The sequence below is a fragment of the Urocitellus parryii genome, chromosome 4 (assembly GCF_045843805.1).
Source record: "Urocitellus parryii isolate mUroPar1 chromosome 4, mUroPar1.hap1, whole genome shotgun sequence".
Lineage (NCBI taxonomy): Eukaryota > Metazoa > Chordata > Mammalia > Rodentia > Sciuridae > Urocitellus > Urocitellus parryii.
The window spans coordinates 75,994,990-76,015,665 of record NC_135534.1 but is presented as its reverse complement, the minus strand read 5'-3'; the positions used below and the strand labels follow the sequence as shown (position 1 = coordinate 76,015,665).

Below are 20,676 nucleotides of genomic sequence, written 5' to 3'. Positions count from 1 at the left end.
AGCGAGAAATCAACCTATCCAATTTCAAGACTTATCATAGTGCTACAATAATGAAGACCATGTATGTAATGATGGCACAGAGACAGACATACAGTTCAATGGAACAAAGTATGTTCAAATAATTTTTGACAGGTACAAAAGCAATTCAATGGAAGAAGCATAGTCTTTGAAAAAATAATACTGGAGTAACTGGATATGTATAGGGAAAAAACTAACTTCAACTTGAACCTCTTTTTACAGAAATTAACTCAAAAGATCATACATTTGAGGGAAAACATAGCAAGAAAACAAATAAAACAAAAGAGAAAATCTTTAAGGCCTAGGACTTAGTGAAGAGTTCTTAGATACAACATTAAAAGCATTGCCTACAAATTTTTTTTTAAAAATCAAAAATTGAATTTCATAAAAATTGAAGACATTTTAAAGACCCTGTTAAGAGGATGAAAAGCTACAGACTGGAAGAAAATATTTGCAAACTATGTATCTGACATAGGAGTCATATTTAGAATATATTAACAACTCTCAAAACTCAACAGTAAAAACAAAACAAAACCAATCCAATTAGAAAATGAGTAAAGATATGAAGAGACATCACCAAAAAGGATATATGGATGATAAATAAGCACATGAAAAAGATGTTCGACAACACTAGCCATCAGGGAATGCAAATTAAGACCACGATGAGATATCACTACACACCTATCAGAACAGCTAAAATAAAAAATAATGACAATACCAAATGCTGGCGAAGATTCGGAGACACTGGATCTCTCATACATTGCTGGTGAGAATGTAAAATGGCACGGCCACTCTGGAAAATAGTTTTGGCAGTTTCTTAAAAAACTAAACAAACTTAACCATGACCCAGCAATTGCCCTCCTAGGCATTTATCCCAGAGAAATGAAAAACAAGTCCACACCAAATCCTGTACAAAATCATTAATTAGCAGCTTTATTTGTAATAGCCCCAAACTGGAAACAACCAAAACAACCTACAATAGATGGTTAAATAAACTGTGGTGGTATACCCATACAATGAAATGCTACTTATCAATAAAAAGGAGAATTACTGATATAAGCAACAACTTGGATGGATCTCCAGGGCATTACATTGAGTGGGAAAAAACAATCTCAAAAGATTCCAAACTGTTACATTCTTGAAATGACAAAATTCATGTGATTAAAATAACAAGAAACTACACACACATTATAATAACAGTGTCAATATCCTGGGTTTGATATTGTGTTATACTTATGTAAAATATGACCATTAGGGGAAATTGGGAATTGATCACACTGAACCTTTCTGTACTTACTATCTTTGAAATTTCCTCTGAATATAACTATTTCAAGATCAAAAGTGTAAGGGGGGGGGATAAACAAGAGCAGTAAAACTATACCCATAGGAAAAGAAAAAAAATAAATTAGGTTCTGGCCCAAGAATACATGAATATCCTGAAATCCGCATCAAGAAAAGAAACCAAATAGCATTTTTTTCCAAATCTGGCAATCCAAATGTTCAAATAACATCACCAATAACTTCTCTCAATTGCCATCTTAAAATGTGTGTGTGTGAAAATTGAGCCCTCAGTATCTGTAAGAGAATGGTTTCAGGACCCCCCCAAATACCAAGTACTTTATATAAAATGGCACAGTATTTGTATATACCCTACACATATCCTCCCATAGACTCTATTTATCTTTTGGCAAAGGGGATTGAACCCAGGGGTGCTTTACCATTGAGCTACATTCCTATACCCTCCCTTTTTTTTTAAATTTAAGACTCAATCTCACATCTCACTAAGCTGCTGAGGCTGACCTCAAACTTGCCATCCTCCTGCCTTAGCCTCCCAAGTGACTGGGATTACATGGGTATGCCACTACACCCAGCATTCCCATATATTTAAAATCATCTCTAGATTACTTATAACATCTAATGCAATATAAATGCTATGTAAATGACTGTTATATTGCATTGCTTAGAGAATCATGACAAAAAAGTCTGTACATGTGCAGGGTTTTGTTTTTTTTCCAATCAATGGTTGGCTGAATGCAGGATGTGGAACCCATGAATATGGAAGGGTATACCTACATCCATCAACATGTTAGAGCAGGATATGCAGGATGGGGCTATAGCCTATAAACCAACCAACTCCAGCCACCTGTTTTATGAATAAAATGTTATTGAAATAGACACAAACATATCAATAAAAAAAGAAACACTGTTGGTTTTAATGATTGGTTATTTTGCAACATCATCAAATATCAGAAAACACTATCACTTTATAAGCTACATTTCTCTTACTGGAGCACAAATAATTGTATTATTCCTAAAATAAGTTTTCAAATCTACCAAAATATTAGACTTTGAGAGTCTAATATTTTTCCCTTCTAGTATTCATTTTAACCAAATGAATTTGCAAAGTTTCAAACACACACACACACACACACATACACACTCACACACTCGCACTCTCTTTCTTTCTCTCTGAAAGTACAGCTTAACTGCAGTTTCTTTTCATACCTTGGAAAGTATCAAATCGCCTAACCATCGCACACAATCAACATAATTCCTATGTATGTCTCTGGTAGAAAAGTCAGGAAAGTGGATTTTCTGGGAAATAAATGGCCTGAAGGAAAATAGAAATGTAAAAAGTTAAAAGAAAAAAAATATTAGAAATGACACTGGTTTTAATTTTTGAATTTATAAAACTCTTTTTTGTGGTATGGCCAGGGGCCTTTTGCATGCTAGCCAAGTGTTCTACTACTGAGCTACATCTGTAGCCTGACTTATAAAACTTTTAAAAATAAAATGTGACTATCAATCCCTCTGTTTCCAGACAACTTATATTTCAATCTGTTTACTGAAGAGTAAGTCTCCATTTTTCTTTCTCTATTTTCTTCCGTTATCAATTTTCAATCTTATTTTTGTCCAATGATATTTAAAAAATAAAACTGTACTACATATGACCCCAAATTAATCATTCAATTCTGAGTATCCTAACCAATAAAAAAGAAAGAGATCTGATAGCAGGGGTGAAATTTTCCCACAAAAGTACACTAAACTACTTATTCAATCCTTTAAAATTCAGCATTAATGGTCTATGAAAGTTAACATACTTAAGATAGCCATCTTTCTGGAAGCAATGAAACATCATCTCAAAGTCAGCTACAAATAAATTTACAGTCCTGCCTCAAGAAATAATTTCTGAAAAAGCCTTGCTGAAATCTGATAAAGACCTTTCCAAATAATTTCTATATTTCGGAAACTAAAATGTGACTCCATTTCTTCCCTTAAAGACACTTGCAAGAAGACAATGAATAAGATAAGCTGCTACCAATTCTGAAGTTACTGGTTTTAATACTACACCTAATATTTCTAATCTAGTAAATAATTCAGTTTTGTGTGTTATTGTTGTGCTATGTATAGAACCCAGAATTCATATATGCTAGGCAAGTACTTTACCAGTGACTGCTTCCCCAACCCCAAGAGCCGGTTTTTATACTGAAATAATTATAGAATTACACATCATGAATTAATTGTCTTAGTCAATTGACATGTTCTCTTCTTACATTTGCCCTCATATGTAAAAAGAATGTTGGGCTGCATTATCTGGTATAATGCTTCCAATTCAAATTCTGGGAATTTGTTAAAACATTCAAATGTTATTGATGATTTAACATAAATTTTTAACTGTTACACAATTACATTAAATGCCTTTAAGTCAAGTACATATTAAAAGTCTTATGATTAAACTCTTTCAAGGAGAAAACCAACACAACTCAATATTATTTTCTGTAAACTAAGAAATATAATTTGTATTTATTTCAGAAATATACAAAATAATTTCAAAATACAAATTCAACACCATATTAGTCTATGGTCTTTTAAAATAGAATTCTAAAAGTTGTATTTATTCTTAAAAGTCACTAAGGTTTGATAAGTGCACTTAAATGTAGCTTACAAATTTAACTATTATTAATATAGTTTGCAAACCAGAAGATAACCTCCAGCTTTTTGCTTAAACAAAAAGGCAAAATTAGTATATGTAAACATACGTTTAAAATGAAAGTGTTAATGATAGCCTCATGTAATGCTTAAAAAAGTTAGCTGCATTAAGAATTCAGACATTTCCAAAACTGAGACATTTCAAAAACACAAGGAAGTTACAAAATTGCCCACCACACGGTATCATGGAACAAGACTTCTGAATTTAAATTTTCTCTATTTAATGAAGTAAGATTCATTAAAAAAAAAAATGTTATCATTATTCTTTTTAAATACGTTCTATTATCTTGAATTAGAATTTACTGATATGTCTTTTACTTTAGTCTAGTAAAACTGTTAATATGTGGGCCTGGGGTTGTGGTTCAGTGGAACAGCACTTGCCTAGCATGCATGAGGCACTGGGTTAGATTCTCAGCACCACGTACAAATAAATAACAACGTCTAAAAAATATTTTATATGTTATATGTGTAAATTTAAAAGGTCAAGTATATGCATAGCTAAATAAAAATCAGTAAAATATGCTACTAAATGAAGGCAAAAACAGTTCTAAAGGGATTGTAAAAACTGAGCCATAAGCATTAAAAATAAAAGGTTTCCATTTAAAAGGGGTGAATTTTATGGCAGATAAATTATACCTAAAGCTTATTAAAAGACTTCTAAACTTAGTGTTGGGGGTTTATTAAACAATTCAGGGAAAAAGTAAAACACATCTATTCAACAGCACAATAAAGCATATTAACTGTTACCTGTTAGTTTTATTGGGGTTATAATCATAAGATTCCTTAATTGCATTCATCATTCTCTTTGAATTGATTCTCCAAAGTTTAAGGGAGTGATCCATACCACAGGACATTATTTTTTCACCCAAAAGGTCATAATCCTATATGTAAAACAGAAAAGTTTAAATTAAGTATAAAAATTACCATCACAAATTATATTTGTCCAATTTTCACCTAACACAGTGAAAATTGTATTTCAAATCAAAATACTAACTCCATTTTGTTTTTCATCTATGTAATCCATAAATCACAGTTTACTACTTCCAAGATTTAAAGTTTTATTTGGTTTGTCACCAGAGTAAATGAGTTCTTATAATATGGAAGGCCAGAAAGTAAATTATGTGAATTTTACTTTTATCTATTCCATTATATTAAAGTATTCCCTTTGCTTGATTTTCAAAGTATATATTGAGTGCTGAGGTAAAATTATTATGACACAAAAAGCTGAAAAGTTACATTGCTTTTCTTGTCCAACTCCAATCAAGAAATTCAACTGATATCTGAATTTGAACCTATGAGTCCTTAAACAACTCAGATTTTATTTTATACTAGTAAATCAAAATATTTCAAAGTTACATTGGTGTTAGAATTCACTTTTTAAGTGAATAAAGAGAAAAAAACACGAGAGTTGGAAAAAAGTCACCTTAAACTCAGTGTGAGCACAATAAAATGCTTTCTAAAAAGTAGATAACTTACTTCAAAGAAAAAGGGAAAATATATTTTTTTATTTTCTGCAGTACTCTGGATTGGACCCAGAAGCCCCCTATCACTGAGCCATATACCCAGACCTTTTAATTTTGAGACAGGTTCTAAGTTGCCGAGGATGGCCTTGAACTAGCAATCCCATCTCAGCCTCCTTAGTTGCTGGGATTATAGGTGTGCACTACAGTGCCGAACAAGAAAATGTTTCTTAACTAGTGTAATGTGTTCCTTCAGTAATTAAGAAACACGAAAAAGAAAAAAAGTTACCTTTTTTGGGGTGATTTTAGATTAAAGATAGAAAGGAATAAGTTCATATTATTCTTACATGAGAATCTAGGCACTGGTAAGATACACTACAGGTAATTTTTAAAAACAAACACCAAAAAAACTCTTGCTCTATTCCTTCACCAGTAAGATTAAAATCTTACATTTTCAATAAATAAAATGCCTGCCTGGCAGGCTGTATGAAACAAACATATGCTTTCTATTAAGAACAGAGTTCCATGGGGATTGTTCACAGCTTATAAACCTGAACTTTACTGTCCTGTAGCTTTCAACTTACAGCACTTAGGACTTCATCTCTGTGCCCTTCTACACCTCCAAATATTGCCACCAGCGTGTCCGTTTGGATATTCCATAATCGTAAAGCATGATCTAGTGTAAACATACAAAAAATTAAGATGAACTTTTATCATTCATTTACTCTGAACTTTTTCAGCACCTCCTTAGAGAAGCAAACACTATAAAAGTTTAGACTTAAGTTACACACAGTAAAGAGTAATAATGAAATCCATATTATATAGCAACTTAAAATATTTATAACATTTATAGTATTAACTAGACAATTTTTTAAATTATGTAATTTAAAAAATATTTTTAAAATATTTTAAGCTTATTTATGTCAAATAAGATTCTTTAAATAATATCCTAATTTGATGGAGAGATACTTTTGAGATTAAAACAGAGATTTAACATAATTTTATACTACACCACAGAATAAGGTACTAGCTCTTCCCTTCACCACACTCATATTAACAAATCAAAAGGGATTTAACAGATTTATAAGATTTCTACAGAAAGCCAAAAATGACTGAAAATAATATGCATTGTAACACGATTGTATAGTATGACAGTTTTCCTTTGAAAATTACGTAACTGTAATTTGAACTTCTTTTTTTTTTTTTTTTTGCAGCCCTGAGTACCAAACCCAGGGCCTTGCGTATACTAGGCCAGCCTTCTATCACTGAAATATACCACCCCCTGTCCCGTCCCAACTTATTCTATTAAACAATAAAGAATATATAGCAAGCACCAGTGAAACTCCACATCATGTACAACCACAAGACGGGATTCTAATTAGAGAAGTTACACTCCATGTATGTATAATGTCAAAATGCATTCTACTGTCATGTATATATAAAAAGTTTTAAAAATATATAGCAAAAGAATGCCACGTAGAGCTTGAAATATAACAATACTCATATTGTAAATGAGTATTAACATACTATATGATTACCACCAGGAGGCAATAGTACATTGAGAAATTAACATTGCTATAAAACTGATTTCTTGATTCCAATCATGTACAAGTTTTTGAGTATACAAATGTTTTTCACTAGTACAAGTATGTGCACATGCACGAGCAAACCCACACCCCTACCTACAATTCATAATTTTATGTTTAATATTAAGGACCTGCTAGCTTGTTTTACAAAATGGTTACACTTTACATTCCAACCAGCAATGTTTGATCATGTTATAATTTCTCCACATCTCAATCAATACCTATCTGCCTTTTTTATTATAGCTACCCTAACTATCTGTGAAATGGTTCTCATTGTGCTTTTGATTTCAATTTCCTTAGTGATTAATAATGGTGAACATCTTTTAATCTGTTTATTGGTCATTTGTGTGTATTTTCTGGAGACATGTTTATTTGGAAAATTTGTCCATTTTTAACTGGGTTGTCTATTTATTGTTGAGCTGTAAGAGCTCATATGCTCATGACATATATTTTCTCCCATTCATAGGTTGTCTTTTCACTTTCTTAATGGCATCATTTACAGTAAAATTTCTACTCAGCTTGAAAAGGTTGTATGCTTTTTTAAAAAAAGCTATATAGATGAACACGATGCTATTATTTGTTTACTTATTTTATGAGGTACTGAGGATCCAATCCAGTGCCTCACATGTGCTGTGCAAGCACTCTACCACTGAGCCACAACCTCAGCCCAAGGCTGTATGTTTTTTTAAAAACATTCTTGCTCATACAATAGGGAAAGACCAGGGTTAAAATTGTGATATTTAAACAAGGAGAATTAGTCTACTCAGCTGTACAGGAATATTTGAGCTCAATTACTGTCACCAGGGGACAAAAGTAACTTCTTTTCCTAGCGGTAATTTTTCTTTCTTTCTTTTTTTTTTTAATATAGAGGATTGAACTCAGGGGTGGTTAACCACTGAGACAAATCCCCATCCCTTTTTTATATTTCAAGACAGGGTCTTGTTGAATTGCTTATATATTAATATTGCTGTAAAACAGCTAAATTGCTGAGGCTGGCTTTGAACTCATGATCCTCTTGCCTCACTCAGACTCCCGAGCTGCTGGGATTACAGGCTTACACCACCATGCCTGGCCTAGTCATAGTCATTTTAACTTCAGCCTCAATATTTACAGAAAAAATTGACACAATTTTCATATGGGAGTTTTTTTGTTTCTGGGGAATCAAACTCACAGCATTACACATGCTAGGCATGCCCTAATGTTAGGTAGTAGCTACCAATGAGAAGTGAAATGCATGGCAAGGTCACAGTGTTCCTTAAATTACTTTAGGTCCTTCTTTAAACTATTTCAAAGTAGATGAGAAAGAAAAGTGTGGTAGTTAATTTGTAGACAATAAACAGAAGAAAAGGAGCTAATGGGAAATATGTCAAAAGAAAAGGATTAATGGGATGGGACTTGACAGGGTCCATTGATGGTGATGTGAAGCTAGGAATTATGGCTATAGGTGTCTTCATCTGTCTGGGAAGAAAGTTTCCTTTAGTAAAACAGGCGCACTAAGGTAACTTCTGACCAGCTAATGACCCCAGTGCCCACATCAACATGGGATTGACTTGTAGATGAAGCCCCCCTAAATAGGATGGCCACCATGACAGTTCCAGAGATGAGCAACTAAGGTCAAAAACTCCACTGCCTTGGGACTGGGGATGTAGCTTCAGTTGGTAGAGTGCTTGCCTTGCATGCACAAGGCCCTGAGTTAAATCCCCAGCAACACACACACACACACACACAAAAATGTAAACAAAAACAAAAAAACCCCTCCACTACCTGAAAGAAGTTGAACACCTGATTGGCAAAGAGTACAGAATGGTCTCTAATTCTGGTTAACATCAAACACTAATAAATTTGTAGACAGCATTGTCTCCTTTTATCATTCTCTGCTCAGATGCCCTAGTGTCTCATTGTAAGAGTGCTCTCTGCTTTAAGTTTCACTTTGCTTATTTACTTTAATTTCACTTACTTTCTCTTTAAAGTCCTCTTGAATAGCTTTTGGTGTCTGATTTTAAATTTTGTTATGTCAGAACACAAGAACTGAGATTTGGAGTTTCAACTCCTTGCTTTCCTATAACACTACCACTGAGCTACATTCCCAGCCCAAGTTTTAATTTGAGGACTGATATGCCTAAGAAAAAACTTGACTAGAATAAGTAGAAGCATAAGAGAAGGCAATGAAAAATAGAAACAACACAACCTAATTCATTTTGGAAAGCTCAGAAATGATTTAGAATGATTAAGTGGCCTGTTTAGACCCAGAATAAACTTATAATGTCAGCACAAGCATAAGAGCAATACAAAGCTTTATCTTCATAGAAAATATTCTTAAAAGTTTATGCTGGAGAAATAAGAATTTTATGGAATTCTACAAAGAATCCTTTATACAACAATCTTCGAAAATTAAAACAGTGATTGTCATATGCTGTTTTGATTACATGATTAGACAGAGTGATGGTAACTGGTAAAAATGTTTTTAAAACTATCTTTAAAAACTTTTTAAAATGCTATAACTTTGAGCCTGTGTCACTTAAAACCCGACAAAACTATAATTATTCATATGAGGACAAAGTTCTAGAACTACAACAATACCATATGCTAAATGAGAAGGGTAACATATACTTCATTGTCAGTACCAATTATTTTACTAAAGTCTGATGTCAATGCCATAAGTACATTTCACTGTTCCTTTCTTTAATTCTTGGTTTGTGAAATACTAATGTAGCCTAAGATTTTATAAAAATTCACTGTTACAGAATGACCCCGCAGATAGCATAGGTTTTAAATGGGCCATTAAACCTGCTGGTGACCCTGTCCACCTTGGCCACATTCATCTGATGGACACGTGGTCCTGGCACCAATGATGCAGCTACTGGTGAAGCATTTCTGTGGCATGTACAGGTCCACGAACTCACCAGCATCATCCTGCATGTTGAAGCGCACTAGCTGCCTCCACCACAAGTGCAAGCGCAGAAAGGAAGTGACCTACTCTTTAAAATTGTTATTTCCGAAGAAATAAGACTAAAGAAACATTTGCTTCTCTTACCTTTACTTACTGACAGGAGAAGATTTGGATCTCTTGGGTGGAATTTCAGCTCATTGATGGCATTTCCATGACCAACATAGTGCTACAATAAATTTAAAATATTTCAAATTTCATATCTCGAAAATCAGTAATTTTTTTTTTATAAGTCTTAAGAAAATGGAAAAATAGTTTTACTCATTAAAGTAGTGGTTTTCAACCTTAGCTACAAATTAAAATTGTCCTGCAGACTGAAGGGGGAAAAAGATGCTCAAGTCTCACTTGAAGATGTTCTGATAGGACTGGATAGCAAAGACTCATTTAAAAGATCCTTAGGTAATTTAATGTGCCCCCAGGGTTAAAAACAGTTAATTAAACCAGTCTCCATATCATCTTCCTAGGCTTTACCATTCAGTTAATCACAAGGTGTCCTTCAATCTACAACTCCCAGTTTGGGTGTCTTGCAAAACCTGGTATTTGTCCATCAAAAGCCTCTCAAAAGAAAGGCAAGAAGGAAAATTATTTTAAAAGAAAAGCATTACAAGCCTGGTGGTGGCATACCCCTGTAATCACAGTGATTTGGGAGGCAGGAGGATAGCAAGTTCAGATGCCAGACTCAGCAACTTTGTTAGGCCCTAAGCAATTTGACAAGACCCTGTCTCAAAATAAAGCATAAAAAGCAATGGGATGTAGCTCAGGGTTGTCACCCCTAGGTTTAATCTCTGCCAAAGAAGAAAAGAAAGAAAGCATTACAAATATTAACATTTTTCCCACTTATTCCTCAATTTAATTACACAACTTTCACAAAGGACTCAAAAAGATTTGTCTAAAGAAAACAATAAAAATGCACAAATTGTAAATTTTGTAGTCACTGATTAGATTAATTTTACATTGAAAACAGTATGTTTTCACCAATTTACATTCAAAATATGCAATTTAGCCATAAAACCCACCTTTATACATTGCATTGTTATAGGATTAATTATCCTTATTATGCCTCTTGATCCAGCTACTGCCAGCAGAGGATGGCTTGTATTACTATCATAGGTCCATGCACAAGTGTAAAAGTTTTCATCAGCCTAAGAAATGCCACAGTTAAGAAATATATTTTTGAAATAAATGTTAATAATTGTAATATGTAGAATCCTCTCAAAACACTGCTGTATTTTTTTTTTTTTGCGGGGGGTGGGGTGTACCAGGGATTGAACTCAGGGGCACTCAACCACTGAGCCAATCCCCAGCCCTATTTAGTATTTTATTTAGAGAGACAGGGTCTCATTGAGTTGCTTAGCGCCTCACCATCGCTGAGGCTATCTTTGAACTCGTGATCCTCCTGCCTCAGCCTCCTGAGCTGCTGGGATTATAGGCATGCGCCACTGAGCCCGGCAAAACCGGTATAGTTTTTGACATATAAGTTCTGATTTTTTATTATACAACCAAATTTATAAAATGGTAATTTTAGGTCTAAAATCCATGCCAAATGAGTAAACAAAACTAGTCCCTTCACTCAACTGTATTTATTATTTATCTGTTTGTATAATTCTGTTCTTATAGTGTCACTGTAGTGCCAAAACAGCTACAGACAAAATGTTAACAAGTGGGCATGGTTGTGTACCAATAAAATTTTATTTACAAAACTAGGCCAAGATGTAGGCTCTACTTTGCTGACCCTCTATCTTGATAGTTCTGTCCATCTCCAAATAAAAATAAATATTCCACTTTCCACTTTTTCTGTGTGAGATCTTCCCCAACTAGCAATACTTCTTTCCATTATCACCTAGAGAAGACTGTCTTTATCTTGTTTGCATGGTTTTTCAAATGGATCTGGAAGAAGCTTTTACTGCTCCACCTAATCCTCTGCCTTTTAAATTTTTCCTTTTATTCGATAACTCGTGTTTTGTAATATTTTATTTCCTAAGCAGAGCATGTTAATTTTTTCCATCTAAGTTTTTGTTGATCCAATACTTGGAATGACTGACAGTTACAGCTTCTGATCAACTCAAGTTCATTATTAAAACTATGCTGAAATTTAAAAATTCTAGGCAAAGTCAAAGAAACAAGAAGTTTTAGCTAGTCCTAGTCTCAGCTAATATTTTCTATTACCAGATTTTTAACATTCCTTTCTCCAGTTTGATTCTGAGGATCAGGAAAATCAGATACCAAGATTCTATTGGGTGACAATGACAGTGAAGGAATAACACTGGCTAAAGAAAGGACAGTAACTTGGGGCTGGGACTGGGGCTCAGCAGTAGCACACTTGTCAGGCATGTGTGAGGCACTGGGTTCGATTCTCAGCACTGCATATAAACAAATTTTTTTTAAAAAGGCCTATCAACAACTAAAAAAATAAATTTAATTAAAAAAACAAAGGACAGTAATTTAAGGGAATTAATTTAGAAAAGTTTTGGTTTATTTATTGAAAATAAATGTCTTTGACCAAAGATACTAAAACCCAGGAAAGGATACATCAGCATCCACATAAGACTGCAATAACCGGATTTCACCTTGTGAATGACATTCATATAATGTAACCTAATGAAAACAAAAATAAAGTAAATTTCATCTCAAATACAGAAACACACTCTTTAGCTTCTAAACATTCTAATCACAATATTATCTTAAAGACTCTACAGAAACTATTGCCCTAAAAATAGCTCCTTTAAACTTATAAATTTATGAAAATCATTATAAAGCCTAATACGTTTTACATAATATCCAGAGTATATTAAATATTCTAGTAATGTTTCTATTTATTAATTTATAAATTATATTTATAATTTTATAATAGTTTACAAATATTTTATTTCACATCATTTAAATGTATTCTTCATCCTTATAATTGCACCAACCTCTCAAAGTGAATAATGTTGAACACCCAAAGTAATTGTGGTTTATCATCCTTTATTTAAATCCATAACAAAAGTCTTTGGCACCATAAAGAAATAACAAATATTCAGAAACAGATACATTTACCATGATTAAAGAGTATACAATGTATCCATGTACCAACACATCAGCTGATACCCAATAAATATGTATAATTTTTGTGCTTTTTTGTATCAGTTAAAAAAAATTTTAAAAAGACTTTATGTAGTTATAGGCCATTATTAACATAAAAAAGTCTACAATTTGCTAACAATGAATTGCTTTTCCTTGTATGGTAGCCCTTTTCATTTGATTCATATTCCAAAATTTAAAATATAGCAACATATACAACTTTAAATTTGTTTCATTTTTCTTATACCTTAGTCACATTAGCAAAAATCTATTATTAAAATTTAATAGTAGCATATACTATGAAGATCCTATACATCACTTATCACTATTAAATTCATAAAATAATCTCCCCTAGATCATAATCTAAAAACTAATCTTCATGTGGTTGTTAATTATATCTTAAAAGATAATTGTTTTCCCTTTCTTCTTTTAAAGAAATCCCAATGGCAGGACTTTTTAGAATTCAATAAACTATATGTAATACACTTCAATGTCATTTTAAATGATTCTTTTACTTAGAAAGCTTAGAACACTGCAATTAGCATACTTGAGCAGAAATTATACCAATTCTACTACTATCATGGCCAAGTTGAAGAATTATAATGGTAGGTTTATGGGGATATCTTAAAAATGGATTCAAATTTAATTAATGGGCTTCATGCCAGTTAGAAAATCTTTCTTGAAACTACACTTTTCCACAAAGAATATGAGAACTAAACAACTACAGAAAGACTACATATCACACAACCTATGTTTGGCTGAACACTAAGAAAAGCTGTTATCCCATGTTATCAACTTCACTAGTAACTTTCAAGTACTTTAAAAAAATTTTTTAGATGTAGGTGGACACAATACCTTTATTTTATTTATTTTTATGTGGTGCTGAGAATCGAACCCAGGGCCTTGCACATGCAAGGCGAGTGCTCTTACCACTGAGCCACAAGCCCAGCCTAAGCACCAGAGTCTTAATGTAATTAAAACTTTCTCAAGTCAAAATTTATTTTTTAGAAAAAAAGAACTGGAAGGATGCAGCCCAGAATGGCTGATATTTGAATACTGAACGGACAATTTCCCTGTTATCAAGTTAACTTACTAAAACAAAAAAATATTAATAAAAGGAATCAAAAATATAGAAAACAAGTAGTGCACAGTAAAAATTACAACTCTCAATGAATTTTAACACAATTACTAAAGACACATAAGATGTCATTTTACTCAATCAAATGACTAATGAACATCTCAGATTCATTTCTTTCCTTTTTGAGCTAAGGGTAGATAGAGTAAGTGACTTGTCAACAGTCCATATCCAATTAGTCTATTTTCTTCCTATTTCTTTTTCTGAACACATCAATCTATTTCTATGCTATTCATCTTAATTCCCACCACAGTATTAATGGATAACCAAAATGTTAGCTACTTATAGACTTAAAGAGGAAAATTTTTCCTTGAGATGATTTCAATTTTTAAAAGAAAACCTGTGAGGACTCCCTGGAAATTCTAACTAGGGAATTCCTAGTTAGAAATGAATAGAATGAGTACATCTTTGCAACCCAGCTATTTAATTTAGCCCCTTATTTAATTAAAACCTTAGAGGATGCGGCTGTAGCTCAGTGGCAAAGCACATGCTTGGCATATGTGAGGCACTGGGTTTGATCCTTAGCACCACATAAAATAAAGGCATTCTGCCCATCTACAACTATTTAAAAAAAAAAAAAAAGTTGTTGATGCCATGGTGTGTGCCTATAATCCCAGCAGCTTGGGAGGCTGAGGCAGGAGGATTGCAAGTTCAAAGCCAGCCTCAGCAAAAGTGAGGCACTAAGCAACTCAGTGAGATTCTGTCTCTAAATAAAATACAAAATGGGGCTGGGGATGTGGCTCAGTGGTCAAACGCCCCTGAGTTCAATCCACAGTACTTAAAAAACAAAAAAAAAAGTTAAGTGATGGTTTATGTTAATATGTGCCAGCATTGCTCTTCTCACCCATTTCTCTCAATTTAAGATAACTCTGGCTTTCTTAAAAGCAAACTCAATGGTAAAGTACTGCCTAGCATGCTCAACGCTCTGAGCTGGATCCCTAGCACCACAAAATAAATTAGTAAGAAAATAAGTAGCAAACTCAGATATTTATTGCAAATAATTAAAACACTTGCAAAACTGTTATTTAAATCCACTGGCTTTATGCTTTCATTTATAGAGCCATTAATTACTTTATTTTTTTAAAAAATCACAAATTTCTCATCCAATTCAATACATAAATAACAAAATAAATTTAAAAAAAGAGAAAAGTAGTCAAATGTGGTAGCATAGGTCTATAAATTCCACATACACCACAGGCTGAGGCAGGAGGACCAAAAGCCTGAGGCCTGCCTAGGCAACTCAGCAAGACACTGTCTCAAAATTTTAAAACAGAGCTGAAGACATAGTGCAGCAATAGAGTACTTGCCTAGCATGCATGAGGCCCTGGTTTCAATCCCCAGCACCACATCACACACACATACAAATACCCACACCACACATACAAATGCACATGCACACATGGACACACACACACACACACACACACAGAGCAAGAGAGAAGTTAGTTCTTTCAATCACCCAAAATACTTATGAAGAAATATAAAACCTGTTTGATGACCTACTTTAGTAATAAATGTATTTTCCAATAATAAATATTAGTTTTAAATTGACAATTTCTAGAAAGTTTTACTGTTAGATAAAAGAATCATATTGTTAAATCATTGTTAAACACAAAATTTAGTTCAAAATCATTCATTCTATAATAACAAATCCAATAATCTAGCAGAGGGCCAAAAAGACCCCATAACACTCACTCTGTTGCTTCCTACAGTTGCAAAGACTAATGGATCTCCTTCTTTACTGTGCCAGTTAAATTGAACTCCAAACAATGGTTGGTTATGATCTTCCTATAAAATAATCATGAAATAAAAATTCAACAGTGTCTCTTAGAAATAAAAAGATAGTGAACTAACCTTTACCCTTTCTCTAAAATATAATTTGTTATTTTTGTGAATCATACATAAGCTGACTTTTGACTATAAAATTAAAAAATCTTGACTAGACCAGTTTTCACATCTTTATATACTGTATATGATAAAGTTTTATAACAATCAAAGACTTTGATCACTGCCTCAGTAACATTTATTTAGGTTACAATTATTTGTCTATAAAAAAACTTTGATATGTACCTTTCATTTTCTTTAACTCAAATCGTTTTTTCCAGAATCACAATACATTGGATAAATTTTGATAGACATATTTAACATATTGGGTCAAGAGGATAAATTTATTTTTCCAAAAGAGGAAACCAACAAATGGCTTTATAGAGGTAATATAACTTTTTGGCAATCACTAAATTTTACTAGGCTTAAATTTTCCTTTGTAAAGTGAAATATTATCAAAACTCTATTTAAATTACTGCTTTCTATTAACTCTATATAAACAATTTTAAATAATCTTGAATTTGGGTCTTTAAAGAAAAACATTCCAGGAATTTTATAATGAAAAAGAATACCTGAACAGTGAGGGCCGTGGGAATAAATGGACTATACCTTCAGAGACATACAAACAGATAGATCATAAGATTACTCACTTTTGTTTACATGGTTATTTTTCAGTTTTAGGACTTCATTGGCAATCTCCTGGCATTTAACATTAAATTTCAAGTTTACTGGAAGGTACTGTTTTCACTTTAAAATTTAACAACTTTTATTTTCTTATCATTTGAAAAGCCATAGCTTTAGGCTTTTGAATTATTTAAAGGCAGTTAAAAACATCTTCCAGATATAGTAACTAACTCTTAAGCTAATATAATATCATCGTAATATTTTAATAAACACTTTTTTGAGAGGCTGAGATTAATTTCTCTTTTACACACTAAGCACTTAATTTTTGCTAGACAGGAAAACATCATGTAGCCATAGCATCTTAAGCTCTCCTAAGCCTTTACCTAAAAGTATAATTAGTTATCTACATTTAAACACATATATATGAAGTAACATAATGTTTATTTTCCTTCAGGAAAAATAACCCCAAACTTAAAAAATAAAAAACACAAAGTGGAAATACATCAGAAAACATTTAAAATAAACATCAGTAATCCTTTTTATAAAGTAAATGTTACTGAGGCAGTAATTTAAATAACCCTAATCTCTTATTTTCCCCAAATATTGACTACTGAAGTTTTTAAAATTGCACACCTTTTCCTTTTAAGACAAATATAAATAAAGCAAAGGACAAAAAGATTTTTTTTAAAAACTGTACAAAGTAAGACATCTGTTTCAATTTATACTTCTTAGTTAATGGGTAACATTCAGCTCTTTTTAATAACTGGTGCCAGAAGTAGCTCATGATTTTTAAGGTTCACCAGAACATAAAGAGTTACATTTCCTAAAATATTTTATTTGAATTAACAAACAATAAAGCAAAACCACCTGCAATACTCAGTATTACACATTTAAATTAAAATAAAAAACAAAGCCAAAAAGCTGAATGTGGGAGATTGTATTATGGTATTTGAACCTCAAATTTAAAAAAAAAAACAAAAAAAAAAACACCTTAAAAACCCTCTAACATTAAAATATTTTTTAAACTTAAAGGAGTATCTTGTATGTCATTGAGAAATAATTCTAAAGCCTAACATTCAGCCCAAAAAACCTGTCTTTCTGAACATACCTTGAGGCTGTTTACACATTTGAAAGAATATTTGCATTTCTTCGACTTCCATTTTCCCTTTCCCCAACTTTTCCTTCCAGGTGCATTTGGTGTATTTGTAGGTGTATCAGGGCGTTCAGTGTTTGTACCACTTTCTATACTGACAGCATCATCCTATAAGCAGTAAATTAAGAAAAACTACATGAGACAGTGATATTTTCAGGCAAGTGACTTTATACTGGAAAGATCTAATGGACCTAAAGTCTGCAAAAAAAAAAAAAAAAAGAAAGAATGAAAGAAAAAATGTACTTCTGTCTTCAAATAAGGATACAAAACACCAGAATTTTTGTAGGTATTTTTATATTTCAGCAAAAATGAAAACAAAATACTAATCAGATTGATAATGGAAAAGTAATATTGCCTTTACATAATAAGGTACTCTCCTACGCCAGCTACTTTAATGCATGGGATCATTTCATCTTTAGGGCACTTGTTAGATAAGGAGGTGTTGAGAAAGCCTAACTGTTCTCATTAATTAGAGTTGCTGGGATTCCACCCTAAAACTGTGACTACTAAATCTGACTGATCTACATGTCTTTATAATTTCCTTGCTTGTTACTCAATTTGGAGCATAGAGGTAGGTGGCCATTTGAGGCCAAAGTGTTAATGCTTCCACTTTGATGTAGTTTTTACAAGTCCTGATATTCATATGCTGTATATTGACAACAAACTATTCAGAATTTAAAGTCTCAATGGCTTCAAATGGCTATTTGTAAATAAAATGTGCCTCATAGTCCTAACATAATCAGAACTCTGAAGACAATAGTTAAAAGTAAAATCCTTCCAAATACAGAAATGAATGCAGAAATCTTAAAAATTCTTCTAATTTATTTCTTATCTCTGGTACAGAAGACATACTAAAGGCCCTTTAATCTCAAGAGAATTTCACTACCTTCTTGGATTCCAATGTCTCTTTAGGAATAAGATGATTTATTTACATCTATGACCCTAAATTCATTCAAGGGAAAGTTTGTTTTGTTTTGATCTTTCTTTCTTCAAGTGCCTACTAACATCTGCTAGAATAGTCTAAAAAACATTGCCTTTAGGGTCTATTTCTAAATTACTGCTTCCTAAAGCTGGTTTATATTACAGAAGGTTAAAATTAACTGAAGTATCAAAAGGCATAGTAAAAAAAAAATCATATTAACTCACTTGAAAACAACAATATATTTCCTGGGGATTTCAAACTTCATATGACTCCAAAATGAAATGCATTTTTAAAAAATACCCTATTCTGGAAAATACTAATTATCTAGCATAAAAAAAAAATAGATGGAGACAGGTGGCACAAAGTGCTCAACAAATATTTGAACTGTAATTTAATGTGAGTGCAATTAAACATTATGGAAATAGAAAATGTAAAATTTTAAAGTTGGGTTCCTAGCTTGAAATGTTTTTTATGTCTCCCTATTCTCCCCACTTGTCAGTTGTATTTACATAGTTAAAATCCAGGATAGATAAATGTATCAATGAAAAACCATGCTTGTAGTTCCAAATTATCAGATTACAGTCTTCCTCACTTTCTTTTAAGTACTTTTGCAATTCTTTTTAAATTATAGATAACTGCTAGACATGCAAATTTTGTCACCACAGAATAAATTCAGTATAATTCCCTTTCTGTTAGTGTAAAAAATATTTTCTCTCCATTTGCAATTCATCCCTTCATTTCTTTATTTTATATAAATTTGTACTGTTTGGACTTTTTTGGTTTTCAAGTTATAACATTTACCTAATTCCTTCAAGTGAGTAAAATAAAAATGTTAACAATGTTCACACACTTTTTTTCTGAAAAATTACCTTTTAACAGAAGAAAATGAAAGAAAACGAACAAACTCTGGAGTTGGGAATGTGGCTTAGTGGTAGAGTGCTTGCCTAGCATGCATGAGGTCCTGGGTTCAACACCCAGCACCACAGAACAAAATAACACAACTTCTTTTTATTTTGGCTAAACACTGAGCCATTAGCCAAGAGGCCATACAAAAACATTGTCACACTGCATATTTTATCTCTTGATCACTTAATTTACCCATCTATCTCCTCCAAAGGCAAGATGGAATCAAACGGAAACAAAATGCTTTCATTTTGTCTTTAAATTAAAATAAAATCTTTGTTTAATATGTACTCAGGCTGACTCCCACCCTACTCCTTTCTCAAAGTGCAGAATGACAATGCCCAACAAGAAAACAGACTCAGGAATAGTAATTTGTCCCTTAATCTTGTCCCATTACTCTAGCCTTCTGGTATCATTAACCACAATAACCATTAATACTCTTTCAGACACTAACTACTTTACAGTCATCTGATCTTAAAAAGCTTGATAAAATGACAGAAATATATACAATAAATCTCAAATATGTTCTTCAATTCTTTTAATAACTTTTTAAAGAGTGTTAGCTGGGGCTGGGGATGTGGCTCAAGCGGTAGCATGCTCGCCTGGCCTGGGTTCGATCCTCAGCACCACATACAAACAAAGATGTGTGTCCGCCGAAAAACTAAAAAATAAATATTAAAATTCTCTCTCTCAAAAAAAAAAAAAAAAAAAAGAAAAGAAAAGAAAATTAAGATCAATGTAGCTAATTAAAAGAGTGTTAGCTGCTCAGGTTACCTAACTCCAACTCAAAAACACTTTCTTCCCCCACCTGCTTTTGGTCTTATTATTATTCCCTCCCTATAGAGTAAAACCACTGTCCTTGTTAGTTTTTCTGGAACTTATTTTTATAAAATGTTCTCTACTCTGTGTTGTATGGAATTCAGAAGGTCTGTGAATTCAAGTGGGGAAAAAAATTACATCTTAATTTCCACCACTTTGAAATTTTACACTTCCTCTGTTATAATGGAGGTAATATAGATGCCAATGTTAGCATAGTTATGACTCTGTCACTAAT

General features: G+C 32.5%; 1 protein-coding gene across 2 annotated transcripts in view; it reads right to left on the bottom strand.

Moving 5' to 3' along the window:
• The window catches only part of Eed (embryonic ectoderm development), a 30,440-nt gene that overhangs the window by 7,460 nt on the left and 2,304 nt on the right, over positions 1-20,676 (bottom strand). For both annotated transcript variants that reach the window (XM_026382468.2, XM_026382469.2), the window contains exons 2-9: positions 17,753-17,905; positions 15,892-15,984; positions 12,531-12,596; positions 11,018-11,143; positions 10,089-10,170; positions 6,053-6,144; positions 4,756-4,889; positions 2,524-2,629 (exon numbers count right to left, since the gene is read on the bottom strand). In XM_026382468.2, coding sequence (XP_026238253.1) covers positions 2,524-2,629; positions 4,756-4,889; positions 6,053-6,144; positions 10,089-10,170; positions 11,018-11,143; positions 12,531-12,596; positions 15,892-15,984; positions 17,753-17,905 — 852 coding nt within the window. The remainder of the gene's footprint in view (positions 1-2,523; positions 2,630-4,755; positions 4,890-6,052; positions 6,145-10,088; positions 10,171-11,017; positions 11,144-12,530; positions 12,597-15,891; positions 15,985-17,752; positions 17,906-20,676) is intronic.